Source organism: Cyrtonyx montezumae, unplaced genomic scaffold (assembly GCF_038088225.1).
Source record: "Cyrtonyx montezumae isolate F1298 unplaced genomic scaffold, pur_monq_1.0 scaffold_7, whole genome shotgun sequence".
Taxonomy (NCBI): Eukaryota; Metazoa; Chordata; class Aves; order Galliformes; family Odontophoridae; genus Cyrtonyx; species Cyrtonyx montezumae.
Window position 1 is genome coordinate 9,173,263 of NW_027072078.1, and position 25,002 is coordinate 9,198,264.

The 25,002-nt window shown below is 34.5% G+C and overlaps 2 protein-coding genes across 2 annotated transcripts in view; one reads left to right on the forward strand and one right to left on the reverse strand.

Annotated features, from left to right (window-relative positions):
- DNAH7 (dynein axonemal heavy chain 7) overlaps window positions 1–25,002 on the reverse strand; it is a 158,014-nt gene that overhangs the window by 69,252 nt on the left and 63,760 nt on the right. The window contains exons 43-57 of the mRNA XM_065750607.1: window positions 24,495–24,841; window positions 23,086–23,266; window positions 21,638–21,823; window positions 20,986–21,149; window positions 18,502–18,656; window positions 17,426–17,616; window positions 15,245–15,378; window positions 14,210–14,545; window positions 13,384–13,510; window positions 12,258–12,452; window positions 9,664–9,756; window positions 4,032–4,208; window positions 2,898–3,059; window positions 1,992–2,192; window positions 802–963 (exon numbers count right to left, since the gene is read on the reverse strand). Coding sequence (XP_065606679.1) covers window positions 802–963; window positions 1,992–2,192; window positions 2,898–3,059; window positions 4,032–4,208; window positions 9,664–9,756; window positions 12,258–12,452; window positions 13,384–13,510; window positions 14,210–14,545; window positions 15,245–15,378; window positions 17,426–17,616; window positions 18,502–18,656; window positions 20,986–21,149; window positions 21,638–21,823; window positions 23,086–23,266; window positions 24,495–24,841 — 2,811 coding nt within the window. The remainder of the gene's footprint in view (window positions 1–801; window positions 964–1,991; window positions 2,193–2,897; window positions 3,060–4,031; window positions 4,209–9,663; window positions 9,757–12,257; window positions 12,453–13,383; window positions 13,511–14,209; window positions 14,546–15,244; window positions 15,379–17,425; window positions 17,617–18,501; window positions 18,657–20,985; window positions 21,150–21,637; window positions 21,824–23,085; window positions 23,267–24,494; window positions 24,842–25,002) is intronic.
- On the forward strand, window positions 5,274–8,622 carry LOC136057753 (baculoviral IAP repeat-containing protein 5.1-like). The gene is made up of 4 exons (XM_065750618.1): window positions 5,274–5,411; window positions 6,431–6,540; window positions 6,972–7,086; window positions 8,497–8,622. Exons 1-4 carry the CDS (start codon window positions 5,274–5,276, stop codon window positions 8,620–8,622), a joined length of 489 nt encoding a protein of 162 aa, XP_065606690.1.

Below are 25,002 nucleotides of genomic sequence, written 5' to 3' on the forward strand. Positions count from 1 at the left end.
ATCCTTCTATCACCATCCCTACCCTAATACAGAGCAATCTGTTAACAGTATACAAAGCATTAAGCTTTCAGAAAGAAAAATACTTCCTTCCCTGCTAAGCAATGTATTTGCTCACGAGACGTTATACAAAAGGACATTCCACACGCAGACAGTAGACTCCCCTAAACCACCCACCTGTATCCATGACCTACTAACCATGCTCATAACCAAAAACACACTAGGCTGACAGCAATTTGACAGTAGCACCCCTAGCCATAACTTTAAAGGGCTCTGGCTATAGTAATTTTCTTAGGAAGCTGAAACACAAACAAGTGTCATGTACTGCTAGTAAACTGCAGAGATTTGTACAAAACACTGCTTAGCTCAGCAAACAAAAAGTCATGCTAAATCTACACAAATCAAGCTCACAGTTAATCTGCAGTACTAAGCAGTTTAGTTATTATCCCTATTGCTAAGTCACAGTTAATGGCTGTTATAGTGCAATGTTTCACAGCTTGTAACAACATCTCTAACGAGCTGAATCCACAGCATCTGAGAGACAGAATAAGCTTCCAACAAAAGAGATAACAGCATGGAGCATACTCTGCTAGATTTTGCTTAGTAGAAGGTGTAAATTGCAATCTGAAAGTTTCCCACATAAGTTACATACTGATCATGACACACTAACCACTTCAAATGAGTATCATTCACTGGCCCCTACTAAGCTGCTGCCAATGGCATGCTCTGCTGCCTCGGAACATGCACTATATGGTCTGGGCAGTGCGTGAGAGGCACACTCAGGGCTCGGGGTAATTTCTGTACCTCGTACTGGTTGAGGAAGATATGCAGCTGCTGCACGCTGATGCGCAGATCGGTCTCGTTGAACTCATATGGAATGTTCCAACCCAGTGGCCCAAACTTCCGCCTTTCTTGCACCAGTGCATGGAAGAAGCAGAGTCCATACAGCAGCGTCTTGAACTCAGCCTTAAAACCAAATACAACTACATTAATAATTAATATTTACATTAAAGAGTTTGATCTTTCCTCATGCCCTGTGTGCAGCAGTGCTCTCACTGACTCACTACAACCCCGGCAGCTCCTGCCTCAGTAACACACTGCTTGTAATACAAGGGTAGCTTTTTTGTTCTGGCATACAATGGCCTTCAGCAAGAAGTCATCACAATGTCTAAAGCATTGCTTTGAAAATATTTGTTAATGTTCTTTTAAACCACTGTAAACCCTCAGAGCAATTTTACTGTTCAAGGTAGCCACCTGTGTGCATGTGTAAGATACACACCATTCAGTCAACTATAAGACTGGAACATTTTTTTTACAGCATTGTATTATAAATGCTGTTCAGGCAATGTTCCCATGTTCTTTCTCAAGAAAGATTTCAGGCCTTTAAGGAAAGCTGCAGGTAGGTTTGGTTTGTCTGCAATTGGGAACATTTAGCAAAGTGTAAGAGCTCATTTACATGAACTATGCTATTTATTATAGAAAAATAACGTAAAATATTTTTCAGTCAACACAGAAAGCCAAACAGAAAGTCAACAGAAAGCCTGAAAACAGTGGGTCTGTCTTAATATAAAGGTGGTAGGGATTGGGAAGGGCATTTAAATATGAATGCTATAAATTACGCTGTGGCATTACATGGCCCTTTCAGGTCAACAGAGGAACCAATTTCACGTTTTGGATATAAGCCGTGCTGAAACAACCTTATAGATGTGCAATGGCAAATAGTGAGATTTTTACTTCTTAATTAGAGAGGCATATTATTAATGCCATGCAACACAATCACCTTTGAAGAAGTAGGAAATGAACAACAAAACAAAAATAAAATTTTCTTCACCGCTGCCAGTAATCAAAAGTAGTTTAATAAGTAGTTTAAAGTACTTTAATAACAGTGAAAAACTACTATTTAATTTGGTACTTTTTTTTTTCCTCCAGAGCTTACATACGCAGTCATGGTCTTCAACTGCTTTACAAAGTCACACCACCACTGCATTACTAACCAGTTTCTTGCAGCTGTTGAAAAAGTCAGGGTTGGATATTGGATCCATCAGGTATGAATGAATGATATTGGCCCGTAAACCTTTTGGTGCTTCATTAGTCATTTTCACTCCATTCTGAAGTACAGACACCGGAAATGCGGGAGATGGATAACTGGTGAGCCAAATTCTGAAATCTGGATGCGTTGTGTCAGGATTAAGCTCCTACAATAAACACATATAAAAACAACTGGAATTAGTGACAGATTAATATATACCTCCACCGTTATTATCAAAGCAATTTTTTTGGAGGGAGCTGACAAATATACCAGTCCAATGTTTCATTTATTAAACGCTTGCAAGCGAGGATGGTAAGATTCACAATTATGAAAATTTCCATTCCACTGCACAATGGAGCAGTTTTAATCAAGGCTTCAGAATTTTGAGCTAAAAATTTCTTCTCCAGAATACATGAATAGAAATGAAAGCACCTCAACAGCATCAGAATGCATACTGGGCACATTTACTGTTGAACAGCCCTTCTCAGAAAGGCTACATCAATAATATTTATATACCAGAAATGTATGAAGTATATTGGCAAAGCGGAAGCAAGAAATGTACTCTAGTACTTCTTTGGAAACCTGTAGCTGTTCAAGTGTAAAATTCTTTAGCATACTGCTTTTCTGCAGCAACAGACATGAAAAAAAGCATGTGGCTTAAAGGAGGCAGCTGTACTGCTCAATTTAGCATTCAAGGAGTAGGCCACATCCACAGTATTTGTCAGCACTTCCTATTGCAGTAGGCACAAGGAAAAAGACAGAACCAGTGGGATGATTCTAGCTAAATAATGGGAATCATCATGAAGTACGGTAAGCTGTCTATATGAATCAGACATTCTTTCAAAAGCATGGCAAAGATAATTATTTTCACCTCACAGACTCTTTCCAGCGTTGGCATCCACGAGCTTGCTAGATGGCAGTTTTGCAGAACTATCCATGTTCCTTCCTTTACTGCCTTCTCTATCATTTTCATGGCTATTGGGCCTTGGCCTTGGCCAAGTGACAGAGAACTAAGCTTTGTGTCACTGTATCCCTGCATATATAAAGCACAAAGTAAGAATAGTATTGCAGAAATGCAACACATTTTCTGGTATGAGAGTTCACATCTGTATGTAATCTTGATATACTTAATGTACTATATATTTTAGAGTAACAGTTTAAAACTTTTTTTCACATCACTCCAGTTGAATAAAACCTCCCATCTATCATCTGCCAGTGAAATGCTCCAACTACACATCCATTTAATTCTGAACTTTACAGTTCTGACAGCTACAAAATATTCCTGAAAACAGGATGCTCTTTAGGGATGCAGACAACCAGCTATAAAATGCAGGATGTGTTTACAGCTTGGTGGCTGGAAATTTGATGCCTGTGACTCAACAGCAAAGAATTCTGGCAGTCATAGGCAAGCGGTACAAGAAATACACCTCAGCAAACTAACGATGCTATTTTACAAAAGATTTATATTGATTTCACTTCTGGGATCTCTTGTTTGTTTGTTTTAAATACCATAATAATAATAGTCAAAGCCAACAAAAATCCACATTTGATTTCTGAGATGTAAATGCCACCCAAGATCCTAAGATCCTGTACTGCTATGCTGTCAGTTAAGTCATGTATGCTTATTAGAAAAAAAAAAAAGCACATTACACTTATTAGAAGAAACACCCTTTTCAGGTATGATCCATTATCGTGAAAGTTTTAAACCATTATTTTTTTCTCCATTTTTCATTTGAGATTACACGAGCCAATTAAATAGATCAGGACATCACGGAACTATAGAATATGCCAAAATATTGGACATAAAAATACTGGCAATAACAATAGACAAACACTTCCTAAAAGTAATCCGCCCACGTTATTTAACATTTTCTGTTAAGGGGAATCATTAGATCGTGAGCCATGAGTTTCAACATGTTTTTAGGCACCTAATAACAGGCTTCTGTTCATACAAACACGCATACAGACACACGGCCTATCTTCAGAGAGCCTGTAGATATTATACCTGATCATCAGCAAACTTCATGAGTGCTGCCATGGGGTCAGCACCAGGAGAAAGTACAAATATCAGTGGTGAACAACAGTGGCTGTCAGAAAACGCTCTGGTCAAATCAAATGGAGGTGGTTCAATAAATGGAGGGCCCAGATTGTGAATGATGAATTCCTGCACCATTGGTATTATCTAGAAAAAGAAAAAACAGAATTTGAATGTTCTATTTATGTATAAGCATTAATGTGCTACTTCAAACAGTTGAATATAAGTGACAAGGAGAGTATCGCTACGCAGAAAATTAAGCACAAGCACAGTCCCAGAGAAATCATGACTTAGCATGTGTAAACTGAGGCCAAAATAGCCTTGTAGCTAAGTCATGCTCTAAGATGGTTGAAATAAAAAGTCCCATACAAATGACCCTTAGTATCACTTCTGTCCCACATCTGAACATGCTAACATGTTGGTGTAAGAAGCTGGGATTCTTCCTGCACACGCTCCATTTGTATCACAGAGAGGATTTCAATTTTCAAACCTCCTAACTGAGCTTGTTTCAAAAGTGGTAACACCTTAGTTTTGCAAAGTGCTGTGTACAGCAGTATTCTATACACCAGCCTTTTAATTTCCTACTGAAGTTAAGCAGGCACATTATCAAAAATGAGAGACAATTTATAAGAAAACAGTTTGAAGCTTTGATATTGTAAACACTTAGTTTTCGCTTACATATCGCCATTTGCTTTATCTGTCTCTATAAAACACATGCTGAATATCATATAATTACCGTTTCACCTTTAAAGAATCCCAAAAGTATCTGCAAACATAGTTCTAAGGTTCTGATCTCTAAATATGAGATTCAATAAAGGCTAAACATTTCAAAAACACCAACGTTAGTTCAGCCACTTTTGCCACAGTTGGTGCATTTGTAATTGTTTTAATGTAAGCTATATGTGAAATTGCTGAATTTCAATTAGGTTTTTACTTCTGCTTTTGACATTTCAATTATAAATTTTGTAATTTTCATACTGCATTACCATCATTCCTTTCAGACAATAAATATATGGTGCAAGAAATTGCTTACATACAACAGGGAACATCAAGTTCATTTCTCAATTCACACACTCCTACACTCACCTGTTTTAACTTACTTTAAATCCCACTCCACATTACAGGTGCAATGTGTCACCAATTAGTAAAGTACCTTAAACTGAAGAGCAGGAAAAGAGGGAGCTCAAAGCAAGCTCCTTGCAGGCTGTATAGATGGAGGTGCTTTTGAAAGAGCTTGTTTCATCTTCAAAGCTTTTGAATGATTTTAAAGAGATGTATGACTATGAGAACCGTTTAAAAACCTTCAGCAACTGGCCTTTTGTAAAGAATTGCAAGTGCACTCCAGAGAATGTAAGTCTGAAAAAGGATGCTTTGACTATATTTTATTTTTTGTATACTGTGACTGAACATGAAGTCACTTGTGTTAGCGTATTTGTGTTCAAGAGAAGTTGTGAGCCTCCTCTTGGCCTAAAAGAAAAAGCTGAATGCTCCCTCTTCCCTCTGCTCAGAGGTGTTGTAGTAGAATGACTGCACGCTTACGTATTCAGTTCACTGGTCTAGATTTAATTTGCTGTATTCGTAGCTTGAAGTTAGCTTTTTATATTAAGTGGTATTTCTGCTTGCAGATTTTGGTTTCAGATATCAGTCTAGAAAAAATAGGTATTCATCCAGCAGGAAGGATGAAGCAGCAAAATGATTACTACGTGAATCAAAAGTTGAAGTCATCTTAGTTTTAGAAAATTTCATGTGTATATCCCTGTAGACTTCAACTTGAGCACTGAAAAAAGAGACCATGCTTCTGTTTTGGCATATGTATCAAATACTTGGTCTAGATATCAGCTAAGGCATGCTGCAGGAGTTCTCTAAGATGTAAAGCTTGATAATCAAAACAATCTTCTTTTCTTATGAGATGTGAATCTACACTGACAGGAAAATGTAGTAGTCTACTCATACAGCTTATATTTAAGGGTTCTCTGTGTCCACAGCATTATGTTATGTTTCTTCTCAGAAAAAAAAAAAAAATTATTATTCCTGGCTACAAAAGATTTCACGCACTGCTATAGGAATGCCAGCTCTGTGCACTAGCTAAGCACTGAAATAGAAAGAGTACTCTGGTAGCCTACAAAAACAACAACTATGCAGCAACCTGTTTACAGCTCCTAGACTATTACTTGTTCCTTTACTCACTGGTGATCTGCTTGCTTGCAGCTCTCACCCTTAAAACTTGTTTTTCAGCTTGTTCCGCCCTGATAGATAGGGTGGGGAAAGGCATTATTCTGAATTATTATTGTAAGTTCTTTGGAGCGTTTTGATGTGAGCATGAGCTGTGTGTTGGATCAAGTTCTAAACCTCTAAACTGTCACTTGCAGATGGCAAAGGCAGGCTTTATCCACTGTCAAAGTTTAAATGAACCAGATGTGGCAAAATGTTTCTTCTGCTTGATAGAACTGGAGGGTTGGGAGCCAAACGATGACCCATGGTAAGCACAGGTGTAACAATATTCTTTAAATATTCCTCCAAATTTCCTTGACAGCATTCACTACAAAGTTACCAGTTCTTCTAGCATTTCACTAAACTGAAGCCTACTGAAAGCTTATCATACCTTGTACTTTAAAACACTCATTAATTAGACTCCATGCAATTTTTCATTTTTGTTTTTTCATCAAAAGAGAATAGTTTCTCTCAACATTGTAAAGCCAGTCTAAATCTTGCCTTGTACTCTTTCTCGCTCACAATTCACACCACAAGATTTTATCTGAGATCTGCCAAAACCTATTTCAGATGCTTTCTGTAAAATACCTCTTCTACTCATGGTTAAAAATACTGAAGAGACCTGTCCAGTATTTTCATTTCTTAAAACGGAACTTTCCTGGTTTTATTACTTGTTCTTATTCTGGGTTTACGCTGCAGGGAGGAACATGCCAAACGTCACAGCTGTGGCTTTTTATCTCTTACTAAGCCGTTTGATGACCTGACCATGGAGGAGTACTACATGCTGGAGATGACGCGGCTAAGAAACTTCCTTGTAAGTGTTAACCAAATAATTTTAAGATGCAAGACTAGGCTGCCACAAAATAATTTCCTTTTTTAAGATGCTTGAACACTAGGAGAGGAATTATGGTGTAATGCTAGAATGGGACTAACTCTGAAGCAATAACTGACATGGATTATTGGGTTAAGAAATTTGCAACTATATCAAAACCTAGTCTATTGTCTAGCTTCTGGAAGAAAACTTGCTTCCAGTAGAATTGTTTATCCAGAAACTCATTACAGTAGAAAAATTATCTTGGTTGTGATAATAGTTCTTGGAAACTATAATTAGCAGCTCTCCCTTTCTCAGAAGGGGAGGATAACACAAGTGACAAGATAAAATCTGTCCTTTTTATGTCTAGCTTTACACAAAATCACTGTCTGATTATGCTGTCAGAATTTCAAGCCAATTTCAAATGATTCATAGCTCTGAAGTTCTAACCTTCCCTTCGGTATTTGTGCAGGCCATGCTATTGATAAGTACCAAAGCACACGTAACCGAGCTGTTTTAATTAATGGTCTTTCCTATATTATCCATAGGATTAAGAGATCATAATAGAGAATGAAGTGAGCTGAATTCCTTGATGGGGCACACTTATTTTGCCCTTATTCTTCATCTAACCTCTTGATGGCTTTGCACAATAGATCTTTATATCTTGCTGATAATGTCCACTATTGAAAACATACCTGGTGGCTCTCAAGATTACATCAAGTATAAATAACACTCTGTAATAAAATAAATAACACTATAAATAGCTATAAATAGGAGCAGTCTGATATATCAAAAAGTTGTCTAAGTGTAAGAAAGATTACTTAACTATACCTGAGGGGTGGATGATTTAAAGCAATTTTCATTGTTCAAAAGTGCCTGGGTTTTATGTACAGGATTTAGAAAACTAGAAGTGGCAGGCTCAAGTAGTGGCACTTTCTCCCCAGTAATGCCCTAACCAATAGCTTAGAGCGCAACACACTAGGGATGATCCACAGAGATGAGCTGTCTTGAAGCACTGATATCCTAACGTCTTTTTCCCGAGAAGCAAGATCATGACTTGCTTCACAGAAGAAAACTAAACTGAAGAATCTCTTCGTGGTGCAGTTTAAAATGTAGCTAAACAATGGGCTTTCAACTTACAGGTATGCTAAATATACCCAAAAATGATTACTGAACTGAACCCCACTAGCAAGGATGGTGGAAGAGTTTCTGAATCAAATAGGGATATGCATATGAAGTATCTGACAAACCACTGTGTGCCATTCAGACAGTGGTGCTGGTCTACAAAGACAGACTTCTAATTTAGGATTACTAGTAGATTAATGAGTTCTTGTGGATCTAAATTCTGAAGCAATTTGACCTGAACAGTTGAGTTATTCCTCTGAAAATCTCAATCTTCTGCTTTGCTTTAAGTGCAAAACTGGCAGAAGCATAATAAACTCCTTTGAAGAAGAAGTTGCTGCAACTAGGAAGCGTCTTGTAGAGAACTTTGTCTCCAAACATCAATATACACCACAAACACCGGTGCCTCCAAGCTGATCCAACTTGCTAACCTTCTCAAAGTTCATACTACCCATCCAAACAATTCTGGAAGTCTGACTGACATTTATTTCTCCTCTTGATATGGTAAAAGTATTTTTATTTGTATGCAAGTACTGATATTAAGCTTAACAACTGTGTGAGGAAGTGTATTTTTTAATAGACTCTCTAGGACAGAAGTTATAACTGTTCTACTTCTATCTTTCACAAAATGCTTTGTCATGGCTAAGCATAGGCCAGTACTAGTCTTAATAACCTGTGAATGTATGAAAAATGTATAAGCAAATATTTCTATATTGTTTTTAGTAAGCTGACTTCTTTGAATAAAGATGAATAATAGTGAACACCTGTTGCAATCAGTGCCATATTCAAGCCTACATGCTATATACTCAGAACAGTCCTGCATCAAAATACTTTCTATAGAACAAAACTGATTTGGGTGTCTGCAGTAATCACTACCTAATTTAACGATAGTGTAGACACTTACCTTCCTAGACTGGTTATAATTGATTATAGATAGTGACATTAAAAAAAAAATCGCAAGCCAAACTTTCAGATGTAGTAGAAAAGAAAGTCATGAGGCTTGTAAGACAACCTTGATCTGAAAAAGATCAGGAGATTATGGTGCACACACTGAAATTTAACAAAAGCTGAAGGCCTATCCTTCTGCATGAACAAGTCTGTTCATTACACTCTCAATTTTCTGGGAGGGGATATTGCTGGTCCAGACTAAACAAAGGTATATTCCATCATGTATTGTCATGTATTGTCATGTTCAACCATAAAAGCTGGGGTAAAAAAGGAGAAGATGAGATGTATTTGACTCACCAAGATTTCTACCTGGTAACCAAATTGCCTCAACGTGAGTTCTCACAGTCTCACCATTCCTATTCTGTATTGAGTACTGAGCAAGTAGCTGCATAGTGCTTAGCTGCCTGCTGGGGCTAAACCACAGCAAGTCAGTTGAAGTGCACACTTGCAAATTCTTTCAGTTTCTAAAATACACTTTTTTTTTTAATAAGGTGGTAGTCTTGTACATACCTTGTCAGGTCTCAGACAGCGAATGATGAGCATTCTTTGGAATTCTCCTAACTTTTCTTGCCACTCTCCAGGAAAATCCTCATGCTGAGGATCCTAAAAAAACAAATATATTTCAGTTTTCACTAGAGCATTTATGAGTTATCAATTACATTGTGAATTGATGTATCAAGTTAAGGTACTCTTTATTAATCTGCAGGTATGGGACAGATTTATTATTTTTCTTTTCTAAAAAAGTATTAAATGCAAGGGAAAATAACATGATAAGTATATTTAAGAAACTTCTGCAGCAGAGAAGTCATCCATTTTTAGGTGTTTAAAATATAAAAATCCCAATTCACCTCTTCTCTAAGAAGAAAGTAAGAGAGATGAGATACAGGAAACCTGAAAATGTATTCAGCCTCCTTCCTGCATGTTTGAGCTTAATTATTTAACGTTATAATGATAACCTTATAATTGATCACACTCCACTATTACACGATAATCAGTACTTAATCGGTATTTAGGCTGCATCTGAGTGGAGCTGAACAGCAAATGGAAAGTTGAGTTAAAAAAAATGAACCAGATCTTATTTTGTAAGTGGCTTATGAATATTCCAGGTATGTTACTGCAATCACTAGACTAGAATAGCAATGAATGTGTGGTGTAAACTTACTAAAGTACAGCACTAGCTGCACACTGGTATTACAGCTGTACTGGGGAACACCTCTTAGGCTCACTTGTAGAGGTATGCAGGCAAACCTGTGCAAACTACTGATACTGAGCAACTTAGATTTAGCAAATCAAGTCACAATGGATCTTGCATTCAGCAAAGAACCTGGATTCTGACCCTCCCCGTGCAATTTCATAACACTTAAGATCGGAACCCATAATGCTGCCATATTTTTCAATTAATATAAGGGGAAAACAGGTCACATCACAATGAAAACTATAACAACTATTTAAGAGTTTAGCTAAAAATGTCCCAGTTTGAAATCACTGAAGCAGCTGAGAAACACTAGGGAGTTAAGGTTGCACTGAAGACTGTACTGAGTCGCATCACTGACGAAAACTGTTCATCTCCCTGTGAGAAGCAGAAGTGATGCAGCAGTAGGCTTTAAGACTAAGTCTTCCAGTTGAAGGAAGCTGAGTTTCAGTCCCTGTTCTAAAATACAAAACATAACTTCAGACAAAATACATGGAAACCTTGGAGTAGGGAGCTGAAGTCAGTTGTCCCTTAATTTTGGAAGCAGACTGACTAGGGGAAGAAAATGTCTTAAGCTCATTTTGAATGATAGCTAAATGAGGAAATTGCTATTTATTTCAGTTTTACTTTTTGAATGCTTGTTAGCTTCAATCATGTGAACCTTGAATCTTCACTTCTGAAAGTTGGCGCCTTTACTTTAAGAAGGTATTAGAGCCTTAGAGTATGTAATAAAAAGCCTTAGAGTATGTAATAAGGTAGTCTCCTCAGCCTCTGTTTCAAAGGCTATAATTTCTCTGTTCAGTTTCCAAACGACTGGTGTTGGAAGAGGAACTAAAGCTCTGAACTTACTATATATACAGTGTAAATGCCAAAGGAAAGCTTTATTTCTGCTCTTTGCCTGTTTCCTGCAATCTGGGCAATTGAAGAAGCCATATCTGCTTAGTTTCTTTAAATTTTATCATACAGATGAGAATTTCCAACTGAAAATCCATTATTTTTTCCTCTCTACTTCCATCCAGTCTCTTTATTAGAGAAAGGATTTCTAAATCATTGAAATTTGGAGTGGATAAGACACAGTCCTTTTAAAATGAGTATAGCACATCACAGCCTATTTAGCTGTGTATTGATATATTCTTCTCATTTAAGGAATGGTGAGAAAAGTGGTTCAATGGACTAGCATAAATGGACAGTGTGATTTCAGTGGAAGCAGCTATGGCCAGGCATAGTGCTGCTGGGAAACGGTAGTTTTAAAAATCACTGGATCAGGAGCTATGTGTACAATGAGCACTCAGTGTATCAAGGAGCAGAAGAGGGGAGCAGTATATTAAAACAGCTGCCAATAGAAGTTGAAAGTAAGACAAAGCAAGTGCCCAAGTGTAGAGTAAAATTCATCTACAGAGCTTAGATTTTAAGCAAACAGTGGAAATATATAAAGAAATCATTCATGCCTATCTGTTACTTTCCAAGCTGGAACGGAACACAGGTCTCCTGCTTCCCATTTGACTGTTCATGTGAAGAAACAGCTGTTTTTGTTGTTATTGTTTTTTTTATTATTATTTTTAATTTACCCAGAAAAACTGAATACTACATAACAGTGCAAAAAGGCATCCTCAAGAATAGTGATCAAATGGATAGACTGACAAGGCGTAGTGGTTGCCTTCAATTTAGCAAATTTCACTGTTGCCTTACTTTTGCTGTCTTTTTACTCCAGCCCAATCTAAGTCATAACCTGTTATTCAGAAGCCACCTAACAAACTGGCAATAATCTATTACTCCACACCATTTGCTTAAATGTTTACATTTATAGATGCAGGAACAGATCCTGTAAACTGACAACACTATTTGCCCTGACTAAATTTATTCAGTGTGTTAATTAGCTTACGAAAGCAAGCAATCAGGAATGTTAACATACCATGCTGTCATATACCAATTTCCATCCATCTTTAAGTCGCATAAAATCCTTACGAATGTTTGTGAAGTGTGGCAAGTCTTCTAGCCGACAAATTTCATCCCAGGATTGTGGAGGAAGCCAGGTGCATGGATTAGGGAAGGGATTGTCTAAACCTATGCCACCAGTCAACAGAAATTTCCACTCATCCTCGTTAATCTACAAAGGAAAACACTGCTCTCAGAACTAAGTAAATAAGAATGAAAAACCTCAGATAAAAGCTAAATTTAGAATTCATTTTTAATTCCCAAAATGTTGAAGTGGAAAAAGCAAACAAATAAAAACAAAACCATCCCGGAAATATTTCAGGGCAGAGTGCAGTTTGAAACTTTTTCACTATAATGCGGATCCAAATATGAGAAACAGCTATCAGACCATTACATGCCTCATTCCTTTCTCAATATTCCTTTATCTCAAAACACGATGGTTTGTTTTTTGTAAATCTAAGTCACTTCTCCATCACTGTCAGCTCATCAAAGTATTCATTTAAATGTTTCTGCAATACTGTGAAACCACCATGCGATTTTAATTACCGCTTTGTGGATAACGAGTTTAAAGAATGTGTATTTCATCATGGGTTAGAAAAAAAAAAGCCTAGTAAAGAAATATTTTGTAAATAATTTCTTAAAATTAACAGAATTCTGGTTTGCTTTACAAGAATTCTTTGTAAAAATTAAAAGCATTTAACATTTTAATTTAAGAAAAAAAAATAATTTCTTAAATTACCGGTTACCATTCATAGTTATAATATCTTAGAACTCACAATATGTTATAGTAAAGATTTGTAAAACATTACCCTCGGTGAATAATATCAGATGGACTTAGGTTTAAATAACATCTAGAAAAACCATTATCATCTAAGTAGACTTTTGCCAGACCTGTCTGCTAAATATTTATTTTATTCTAGAGAATCCTTTTCAGTTCTTCTAATTCCTTATTAAAATCAAACACATCAAAATTGTAAATTAAATAGGATTATTACATATAAACTTATCTTCTTATTTTATCCTCTAAATTCATATGGCTGGTAGTTTGGACATGCATTGTAATATTTACCAGACTCGACTGCAAGTTATTTTTAATTACTTACCAATTTTTCATATTTCAGGAGATTCACAGTTAGACAAAAAGAAAAGAGCAGCTTGTCCTTTTCAAACAGTGAGCGACAGATATTGACATAAAGTGAGTAAGTGAAATGATCCTTGAGAATTTTCAACCTGCAGGTGTCAGGAAAAGAACAATCTTCCATTAATATCACCCATAAAACCCATGCGTTTTTGAAACCTATTACAACTAAATTGGATCCCCTTTGTTCTAACAAACTCTCTCATCAATTAGCCTCAAAATCATTAAATGTGCATACCATTTGTGACCAAAATAACAAAAATTAGATCATAATTGTGAGAATGATCACATGTAAAATAAAGCCAGGGCTTGCTTTTATTAGATCATTAACGACTGCAGTTTCTCCTGTTCTCATTAAATAAAACTGGAAGAGGAAGGGGCATGAAAAAAACTGTAAATAAACAGTCCAAAATTTGCAGGGTTAATAATTACTGCTTTTCCTACTCTATAGCCAAAAGCCCCAGTTACAAGTCTTCATTCTCTCTTATCACTCATATTAGAAGTTTCCTATCTGTTTCTGAAAGGCATACAAAGCCAATACATTAAATATAAAATTAAGATGAGTGGACCATTTTAATCTGCAAATTCACACATGGCTTAAGTTAGCAATTATCATACAGTATTGTTTCTAAGAAGAAATTATCTTCCAGAAAAATATCTGGCAGATATATATGCAAAGAATATTTCTAAACACAATGCCTGACACAACACACTTTGGAGAAATGGCAGTGATTTTTCTAGAGGAATGAAGAATACATCTCCAATTACAAATGGCAAATTATCACTCTTACCTTGTTTGTAAATCTTCAGATTTCTCTGAGTTATCTATAGACATGATGAAAAGGTTAATAAACCACATGAGAGAATACTGATACATAGGCTCAATGTTGACTAGATCAGTAATAGAAAAAAACAAGATTGATGAATGGACAGAAATAGGACGATAGCCCATACGAGTGGCATCAATCATCTTCTCTGTTTCTTCAGCTACAGCTTGCTTTTCAGAAATCTCATTAGCCAGAACTTTGGAAGAAGACAATATCTTGATAGCAGTTTCATCCTCCAAAATATTTCCTTCTGAAGTTGAAAGAACTTCTAAAATCTTGTCTTCTATTTCTTTTAGTTGCCTAAGATAAAATACAATTTTTTTAATATTAAAATCATTTTCTGCTAGTTTTGTAATAGAAGATGATATTGTGTAGATACTATTCATGGTATGCAGCTGACATAACAAAATCTTTTTTTTGTTCTTGTTCTTAAGCATTAGCTTAAATTTCTGAAAAATTTAGCTGATTTCAGTGAAGAAACGGACATTGTTCATGTAAATGCAAAGGGAGAAAGTGCCACATTTTGAATGCTACAGATTTCACACTTTGACCTATGGGAAAAGATGTCTTCCACACGTGCAATAATTGCAAGTCTAACACAATGAAAAAAAAAATCTACAAACATCAACTTCTATGAGGACAGTAAATCATATGTTAATAACAACTTGAAAGGGAAACATAAAAACAGAAGACAGGATCTAAAGTTTGCACTACAATGACACATCCCCCTATTAAATTCTTTAATACTTTATTATGATCCTACAAATAGCTGACTGTGTCAGTGGGAGAAAGCCTCAACCAGTAGGAATATGAGTAAGACTGCGCATTTTAATCAGCCTAGAAACCAAATGAGACAAGTTTGGGCCCTCAAAAATCGTAGTCTTGAATTTCCTGTTAAATCAGACATATAAATAGAACAGTTAAAAATGTCTCAAATATGTATTTCCTGTGATTTTTATTTTCTTGAATTGCAATCTGCAAGGGAAATTTTCCTCATACCTTTTATTCACAGACCCTTGAAGGATGAGGGCTTGTTTTTCTCCTTCAAGATCTGGTCTTTCTCTTGCAACTACAATTCCAAGAAGCTGATCCTGCATTCCTTCTGAAGTTATCATGAAATTCAGTAATGTTACCTGTTAGAAGAAAGATGTTTTGAGAGGTGACTGTATGCAATTAAAATGCGTCCTCATTTACAGAATGAGGATTATGTAACAACACATTATACCAAAATTTGAGAGTAAATAATTGGAGAGGAGGGTTTAAGATGGTGTGTGGGAAAGCTAACACCAGGATTAACCCAGAAGGTTAACTGTAAAACAGTTTCTTTCCATTCCTTGAAATTACACTGAAACTCAATGCTTCAAGTGACTGGACCTCGTGACACGACTGAACACTTGTACATATAAGAAGGATCTTCCCATTTGATACCTTTATGCATCAGATAGCCTTTGCAGAGAGATTCTATGAATGGAAGATTCAACTTAATGCACAAGTTCTGTAAATATATTTGTTGATGTTTGTTTTCTGCATCTGAACAATCTGAACATCCCACTACAAAAAGGATGCTGACTCAGTATTTTAGAAAAATATAAATAGAAATACAGACCACATTTCAGAGTTTTAAGAAACTTCTTACTTATTACAAAACCTTTGCAATTTTCATAAAGTGATAACTCATGCTGCTAAATTAGTATTGCCTCTGCAACATGTTTTCCCTCTTTAATCACATCACATGTAGTTTGTTTTTGCTACCGCTGATATTTATATCCTAGTAATAGCATAATATCATCACCTCTTTTTCATAACAAAATAACAGTAACTGAAAAAAAATTAGACTTATAAAAAATCGTTTATTAAAAATTTCTGTGCCATGACATATTTTGAACTGATACAATATATGACACGCTTTGGTTGAAACAGAAAAAAGTGCATAATATTTTACACATGGAAGATAAACAACGCATTACCAGTAGAGACTAGAAAACCAAGAAAATCAACTCATCAATTTAAGACTGATTAGTTCCTTCAAGCCAAGAATTCATCTGATAGTGACTACCGATTTTCCTTGGGCTCTTTGGTCTTTGGATTGCTGACTTGTATTTCAACAGAATGTTCACCCTGAACTTCGCAATTGGTGGGATAGATTAGAGGAGGGATAGCATTATAAGTTTCTTAAAACATGTCATTAATAGGTATTTGTTAGAATTAAAGCCTTATTTCTGGCTCTTTCACTGTTCTTTTTTCCACATGGGAATTTTGAGAGGAAGTTCAGTTATATTTTACTCTAAATATTAGAGTAAATTATAATTATTATTTTAATTATATCTATTATTAGATATATCTATTATCTAATAATATTTTAGATATAATTATTACAATATAATAATTATATAGTTTATATTTATGCTATATTTATATTATCATTATATTATTACATTATATTATATTCATATTATATATTATGTTTATTTATATTTGTGTTATGTTTATATATGCAATATTATTATAATATATAGTTATGATGATATTAGATATTATTATATATTATTATTAGATATATATTATCTAATAATAATTAGATACATCTATTCTTAGATATTAATTATATCTAATTATTATTTTTCTATTAAAAATTCTTTAGAAGCAGCTGTGAATAAGAAGTGCAATACATCTCACAAGCAATTTTGAGATGATTAAGCCACCAATTTTACTCATGAAAGCAGGAAACACTTTTTGTTTTTCTTGAATATAAAAATAAGAATTCTTATCAAATACAAAATTCTGAAAAATATTTTTATATCTTTCATAAACTAGGCACAACATCAGAAATTAACTATACTACAAGAAAAGAACCTTGAATATGAAAACCTAATTAGAGTTTGCATGAGATGTGAATGTTAAATCACTGTATACACTTTTGTAAGAAAAGTTACTTAACAGCATCAAGTGATACAGATTAGAAAAGGTGTTTCAATAAATAAATATTTTCTTAGAGTATGAAAATATGTCAGTATTGCAAGGTGAAATAGATATGAGATACGACATCAGTCTTCCAGCAATGACAAAAAAAAGTTGTTAAGTGAAGAGCGATCAACAAATGCCAGAAAATCTTTCCTACTTTTGCCAAGGAATCACTGTAAAATTAAATCAGAGTTGAACATTTGCTTTCAAGATTCTCACCTTGACAGATATTTCAGGAAGATAATGTGGATTTCTCAGCTTAGTTGTCATATAAAAGCGGAATTCAGGAGCATACTCAATAGTGGAGTCTCCGAGGCAAATGCATATACTTCCTGACTGCTTAAATGTCTGTCTGAGCAACAGCGGCTCTAGAATAGGATCCAGTTCTTCTCCAATATTCTCTAGAAGCACTTCAACATAATGTAAGTTAGTAGGACACTCTTGGCATTTATATTACTAATGACTGTTTTCTGCAATATGCACATTTGTAAGCAATGTGCAAAAATTAAAATATTAGTCAGGTATGATTTACTGATATGGTTAATGTTTCTTAGAGTATTCAGACAACTGAAAACTGAATTAAAGACTTGTACTTTAAAATTCTTTTTTTTTCTCTAATATTATAGCCATTTGTAAACAAGCAACTGAAACTTGTATTACTGCTGCTAATGGATTAGAACAGCAGTTTAAGATTACCATTTTTAAAAGAAGCCCTAACCACAAATCATATGCCATATGCAACCACAAGAAATGACTTCAATTATCCAAGTCTTTTTCACTGTAAGCCTACAAGAATATAAAAATCTAGAGAGAAGCAATGGAGAATAAACCTGTTTCTTTACTTGAACTCCAGTTATCCGTTAAAAATAATAGAACACCTCATGATAATTGCAAGTAACTAACATATTTATGTTTGAGGGTACAACTGTACAGCAGATGAAGTAAAATTACTGTACAGAATATAGGAATCATTAAATAATCGCAGCCTATCAATCTTCTAATTTATATTTTTAAATAGTCATAAATAGAAACAACATTACTTTTTAAAAATCAAATGATTGTTAAATGAAAATAAAGATGTGATAGACCTCACAGAGCAATTAAAAGATACCAATTAAACTGAGGATTAGAATAATTTTCTCCTGAGAATTAGCTTATAACCTAATATTAACTATGATATTCTAATTTGATTCCAAAAGAAAACTATTTGACACTCACTGGAGTTCCATTTTTTAGTTAATCGTGCCCTCTCCAGGTTCTTCTGTAATTTACACTTTCATTATTCAATATCTTACCAGGACTGCCAAACTGAATGCAATTTTCCAGTGTCGTAACAAACTGAGGGTCGCCGAGCTTGATTACATGCAAGCTATTGGCTTTCTCCATATTCTTTATCCATTTATTTGCTTGGCCCTGAGGGTCTATCATAAGAGGCCATCTTCTTGCATTACTAAAGGGAAAAATACAAATTTCAAAGCTGAAACATAAGCTCTTCAGTGTTACCACAAAGTAGTTTTTAAGGTAATATATTTCCTTTTTTCATTAAACAAAAGCATGCAAGTCTGAAATCCTACTAGGCACATACTCTGCTATAATCTTTATTGGATTAAGAGGAAACATGAATCTGCAAGTTGTTTGCTCACAAAAAATAATTTTCCCCTTCCAATGAAAGTACTTAGGATAATAAGTCTTAAATCCTAGAAAGATTACTTGCATTTAATTTTATAATACTTTCAAAATAATGAGATTGCTCTGAGTTTTTGAGATTTTGAACAGTTTTTAATATAGTAGATGGAAGTTAGTATTTCCAAAATACACAAATAGATTTTTCAATGCAATACACTTTTTATACTTCAAAGGTATCATATTTAAAGCCTAATCCTAAAGCGCAATGGACAGGCAGAACGTCTGGATTTTATTTTTGCCAGGCTTAATAACAACTTTACAGATTTTTTTTTGCAGTACTCTTTACCACGTGTAGGTACTTTGACTAAAGAAGGATTCTCTAATAACAGCCAAACACAGAGGGTTTTCATCACTGTTAAAATCATATTTTATTGATGGAAATGCATAAGCAATCACTATATATATATATTCAAAAATCTCTCTGGATACCTCTCTGATCCTGCTTTAAAAAAAAGAAAATGTGTATTGTTATAAAAAGCTCAAGTTGCATTTTATATGGATCTTGAGTTCCTAAAGAGAAATGTAGACATATACATATAATGACAAACATAATACATATTTTCAACCTGAGGCTCATATTTCAAAATTAAGAGCTATCACTGAGTTTTAAAATGTTAATCATCTTTTAATTAGTTCTAAGAGAATTTTGATTAAAGCTTTATAAAAGTGATGTGATGGGATGTACTCTGGAAGTGTTGGATTCATTAACATCTGTCAACTTTTGAGCTTAAGTGATTGAATTATTAATACAGTAATTGCTTATAAAGTTACATACTACATTTATAATCCCAGCATACCTCTGCAAACTTCAGTAAGAAGTTTTGTTTCCAGACGTACGGTCAATTCTAATTTTAAAGTGTGAGAAATATGTTGGGGATTTTAGCTAGTGAATTATTCTTTGACATCTGTTTAGTTTTGCACCCACAGCATCTACCTAACTACCAAACTGAATTATTGACCACACATCTACAATATTAGTTAAGTGTGAAAATGTTCACTCTGCACCAGAAGTATCCAGCCACCCATGTTACAAAACATTAGACTCCTCAAACACTGACAAGAATTTTCACGTAAATGTTAACAAAAATTAAATATTTGTATCAAGTTCATACAATGCAATATTGTTAGGTACAATGTGATATAGGTATCAGCCACTAACATGGTTATAAGAATTTTTTATTCCTTGAACAGAATATAAGAGCCAACAAATGTGAAATGAAGTAAATGGGTAGCAGTCACAAACAGAACACCAATCAAAACAAGATGAATTCAGCTTCAGTTGCCCTAAGAACAAAACCTAGTAGCTGAACATCAGTATCTATGCATTGGCAAGTATACTGGACAGAAATAAGAGGTTCTTAGTTTAGTCATGACAAGCCTGGATGTTGTGCCATTTGGCAAAATACTGTTTGTAGACAAACAATTGAGATCTATAGCATTGCCAGTGATATCTGAGGGAAAAAGTAAGTTATCCTCAGAGAAAGATTTACAAAATAATCTTCAGTAGCTCTTCAGAACCACCCCTTGGTAATAAGACAGCACATTTCTTTAAAAGTAAAAGAGTTTTTTGCTTTGTTTTTTGTTTTCAGAACAGTTACTTCCATATCTACTGATTATACTACAAGAATAGAATTCAAAATTCTACTCTTTCATTTCCTGTGTGTTTTTTATTTTAAAATAATGATAAAGGTTTTTTTTTTGTTGTTGTTTCGTTTTTGCTCCGTCTTTATCCAGACCTGGAGAATATCCGAAGCACAGATTAGGCACTGTAGAAAATCTTGAAGAGTAATCTAGTATGCAGTGTGTTTGTGAAATGTCATCGCTTTTGGTATCATTATAGCAACCCACAGCAGTTCAGAAGGAGAAAAGTTAATTCACAGATTTGAATACTTTATAATGTAAAGTTAAAGAGTATTACTAGTATTTCTTATAAACTGAAACATTACAGTCATTTATTTTATAACTTTTACCCAGCCATACGATTTAAACCTATACAGTAGAAAACTGTCTACACAAGTGGTTAGCAGAAAAGCATGCAGTAAGAAAGTGTTTAAAAACAATTATCCATGTAAAGATTTATTTATTTTACTTACGAGATAATTATGCCATTGTCGATAGAAAACGTATCAGAGGGTAAACCAGCAATGTTCCAAGCTCTGATTTCCACTGGCTCTCCCAAGGTGGTTGTTAAGGAAAAACCTTCAGAACAAGGAATGTTTTTTTCTTTACACAGTAATGTCCACTTTATAGTTTGCATCTAGATAAGAAAAAAAGCAAGTATTAACTAAAGTTCTGCCTACTTACAGTATTTCCAAAACTTTTTATAAATGTATTGTTCAATGCTTTTCCTGTCTATATATTTCACTGGGAATTACCAGCACAAATCTACTATATAACTGAGCTACTTTCTATAGAGAATTAAAGAAACAGACACTGATTCTATCTTCCATGAATGTAAGGATAATTAAGCCATTGAATGGAATGCAATTGACAGGAGTCATGAGGTATAAAGTTACTGGCAATTACTTTAGAGCAAGAAAAAGCAATCAAAGGACTCTATGCTTCACACAGCCAAGTATGAATGAATAATTTCCCGTAAGATTCTTACAAACAAAACTCAATATCCTATGATGGTTTTGGTTCTATGAATTCTATGAAAAATAATTTGAAAATATAAACTTTATATTAGAATAAAAATAAATTAGATTATTACAAAACACATGATGAAATTACAGTGCATATTACTTTTCTGTAACTGGATGTAAATGCTCCTAGGTAAGCTACAATTCCTGATGAAATAAGTATATCTCCAGTCAAATTAATGTACTGCCTTGCCAGTTCCAAAGCAGTGTCATTCCACCGAGTTTTCTCACCACCAAGGCCTCCAATCAATTGCTCTGCTCGCTGCATTTTTTTGCAGCATAAGTCAACCTTAGGAAAAATTATTAAAAAAAAAAAAGAAGAAAGAAAGAAAGAAAAAAGAAAAAAAAGATTATATTACATGATCACTTTATAGACATTTGACAGATATTAAAAGCATTCAAAATTGATCTTTCTGTGCAGGTATTATCTTACACTATTTTAAGAAATGCAGAGAAAACATCCATATACAATGGAAATGTTTAAAGAACAATCTCACTACTGGCACAGTGCAAGCCATTACTTTTCAGCTGTGTTTTCATCTAAATTAAGAAAGACAACCAATACAAAACATGAAATTCATATAGCACCACGTGATACAGAAAGCATTAAGTCAAACGAATGATCTACATGTCACAAGAAAATCAAGAACACCTCAAAGTGATCACTGTCTAATCAAAATAAGGATACATATGAATACATAATCTGCACTTCTGTTATTGCCGTTTTTTATCTAAATCAACTTTCCACGATATTTCCAAGTTTTCCAATTTGATTTAACAGGTATGTAATCCAGCTCTTGAGTTCTTTGCTATCTACTATGGACACATTTCAGGAAAAGGGTAGAGAAAAATGTTGCCAGCTCTCATTGCTGTTCCAATCCCTTTTCTCTTCTGCTAACCACAGCAGTCAGTTTACAGTATGCTAGTAACAAACTGCTCATGCAGTTTACTTCTTCCTTTTTTTTTCCAAACTCTACCATATCAGGATGAATAAGAAATACACAGAGAGCTGAGCCTAACTACAGACAAGAATTCAGGCTCCACTTCAAATTCTGACCAACAAATTCTGTAACAAAAACTTATGAGATTATATTACAGATCTTAAGAACATAAAATAAAAATGCCTGTCTCTGCACACATAATAGCTATGCACTCAGGAACAGAGTTTACCATGAATATTCTCAAAATTGTTTTAGTACAGAAAGTGTAAATACAATTTTCAACGTACTAGCCTGCAAGTTAACGATTATTCAAACCCACTGAAATAATGGAAAATCAAACACCCCCTAAGAAAGCAGATATGAATGAGGATGCAGTAGTGTGGTGTCAGTTAATTCAAAACAGCTGCATTTTTTCATTACTTTAAAGCATTCATTCCCTATGCTTCGTCCATTCAAAACTTCAAGACCATAACACTAAAATAAAAATGTTAATCTAGAAGTAAGACAACATATTGGCATTTAAAAAGAAAAATACCATTTGATAATGAAGTAAATTTCAAATAAATCGGCTGAAAAATCAGTGGAACAGTTCATATTTTGCATCATGTACCTGATTTTCTAAGTCAACCTTCTCCTGTTTCTTGGATTCCAGTGTTTGCTGGAGTACAGTCAATTTATCCTGGACTTCTTTCAGGTCAGCTTGTTTCTTTCTTAGACCATCCATAGCAATCTTGAATTTTCCTTCAGCTTCATCTAACTTCAGCTTTTTCGGTGCAACATTTTTTATCACTCTAAGTAAAGCCAAAGAAAAAATTAAACACCTGAAAGATACACCCTCATTCCAGAATTACTATTAAAAAAAGTTAACACAGGAAAGACAAAGGGAAATGTCAGACACTCAGTAGTTATGTAATGTTCTGTTTTTGATTACTGGATGGTATGTGAAGACAACTGGTATTTATTTCATTTACTTCATTACTTATTTCTGTGCTGCTACCGACTTGGGCAGTTTTTGCAAAATCCTCTGTAATAACTAACATCTTAAAGTGAAAATGGTTACCCTTCCAAGCTGTCTATTTAATCACAATGTAGAATCCATTACAGATGGATTTATGCCATTAGAAACACATAAATAATTGTATTGTTACATAAACACTGTACACATGCACAACTAGCTAACCCACAAAAAAATTAATAGCTTTTCATATCCAAGGATGTATTTTCCAGTTTTGACATTCCAGTCTTTTCCACTGATACTGGAACTGGAACACTGGAAGCAACACAAAATTGAAAATATACTGTTTATCTTTCCAAAAAAGAAGTAAGACAACATGCCAGAATGTCTCTAGCTCAAATGGAACTATTCACTAGCATTAACATCATAATTAATTAATCCTCTCTCTTACTTCTAAGTTGCATATCCTCTTTAAAGTCCTCATTTTTAGTTAATTTTCTCTCAAAAAATAGGTCCCTGTAACATTTTATGTTGTTCTCAAACACAACCCACCATTTCCTAATATTTTAGTCACTAACATTCTCTCTAATGAAGGCACGTGCTACATACCATGACTCAAATTTCAAATTGACAGTCACCCAGTGGTGACTTCCTGTTCAACGTGAGTTCCAGATATTTCAAAATAGGAAACATCATCAAAATGATGTATATTTTTTCAATGCATCAAACACAAAGTGCGACATAAGGTATCCTTGGGGCTAGATATGGATCAGAAACTTCCGAAGACAGTAATACTTCTTTTCATTATGCAACACTATAAAAAGGTCAACTGTATTTGCTAAATCAATAGAATATTGCTCCTGTGCCTTCTCAGAAAAATCTAGAACTGAAAGTTAGGATTTACACCTGAATGACGTTAATCAGATATCTTCTACAAATGAATCTTTATGACTGCTTATTTACACAAATTCTGCATTGGTAAGTAGTAGCATCAAATCTCTTGTGGTGTAAAAATAAACTCATTTCTCCAATAACATATAACTATTATTTTTACACATACTTACTTATCATAAACATCCATGGCTATTACCCATTTGCATAGACCCTCCGCTGCCGTGGAAGCATTTCGAATCTTGTCTGGCACAAATTCAGGATTTGTAAGATACTGTTTTCTTATGATAGCCATGTAAGCTGGGGGAATGTTATCCTTGTCATATTCACGAAGGGACTGAAGAAACCTTATGTCACCCAGAAGTCTCTTAGCAGGACCCCAGAAATCCTCGATTTTTCTTCCAGAACCCGTTGGATCTGGAATCCTATCTGCCTTGATACCTTTAAGGATGCATATAGCTTCCATTACAAGCTTGACACCAGCAGGAGGACTCTTCATGGATTTAACCACTGTAATATCCTTACAAACAAACATACAAACAAATAAAACAAAGAGAAACATCCAACATTTAGAACTCTGAACACAGGTTTGAATTAATTCCTCTATTACGGTAGAAATAATAAGCCTTTTTCTGTCCAGATATTTTTCCATGTACATTTACTATTTTCATTCCTGATAAT

Coding starts and splice junctions, on each gene's coding strand:
- LOC136057753 (XM_065750618.1), top strand. CDS start 5,274: ATGGAGGTGCTTTTGAAAGAGCTTGTTTCATCTTCAAAGCTTTTGAAT. Junction 5,412..6,430: donor GCAAGTGCACTCCAGAGAAT/GTAAGTCTGAAA, acceptor TGTCACTTGCAG/ATGGCAAAGGCAGGCTTTAT. Junction 6,541..6,971: donor GAGCCAAACGATGACCCATG/GTAAGCACAGGT, acceptor TTTACGCTGCAG/GGAGGAACATGCCAAACGTC.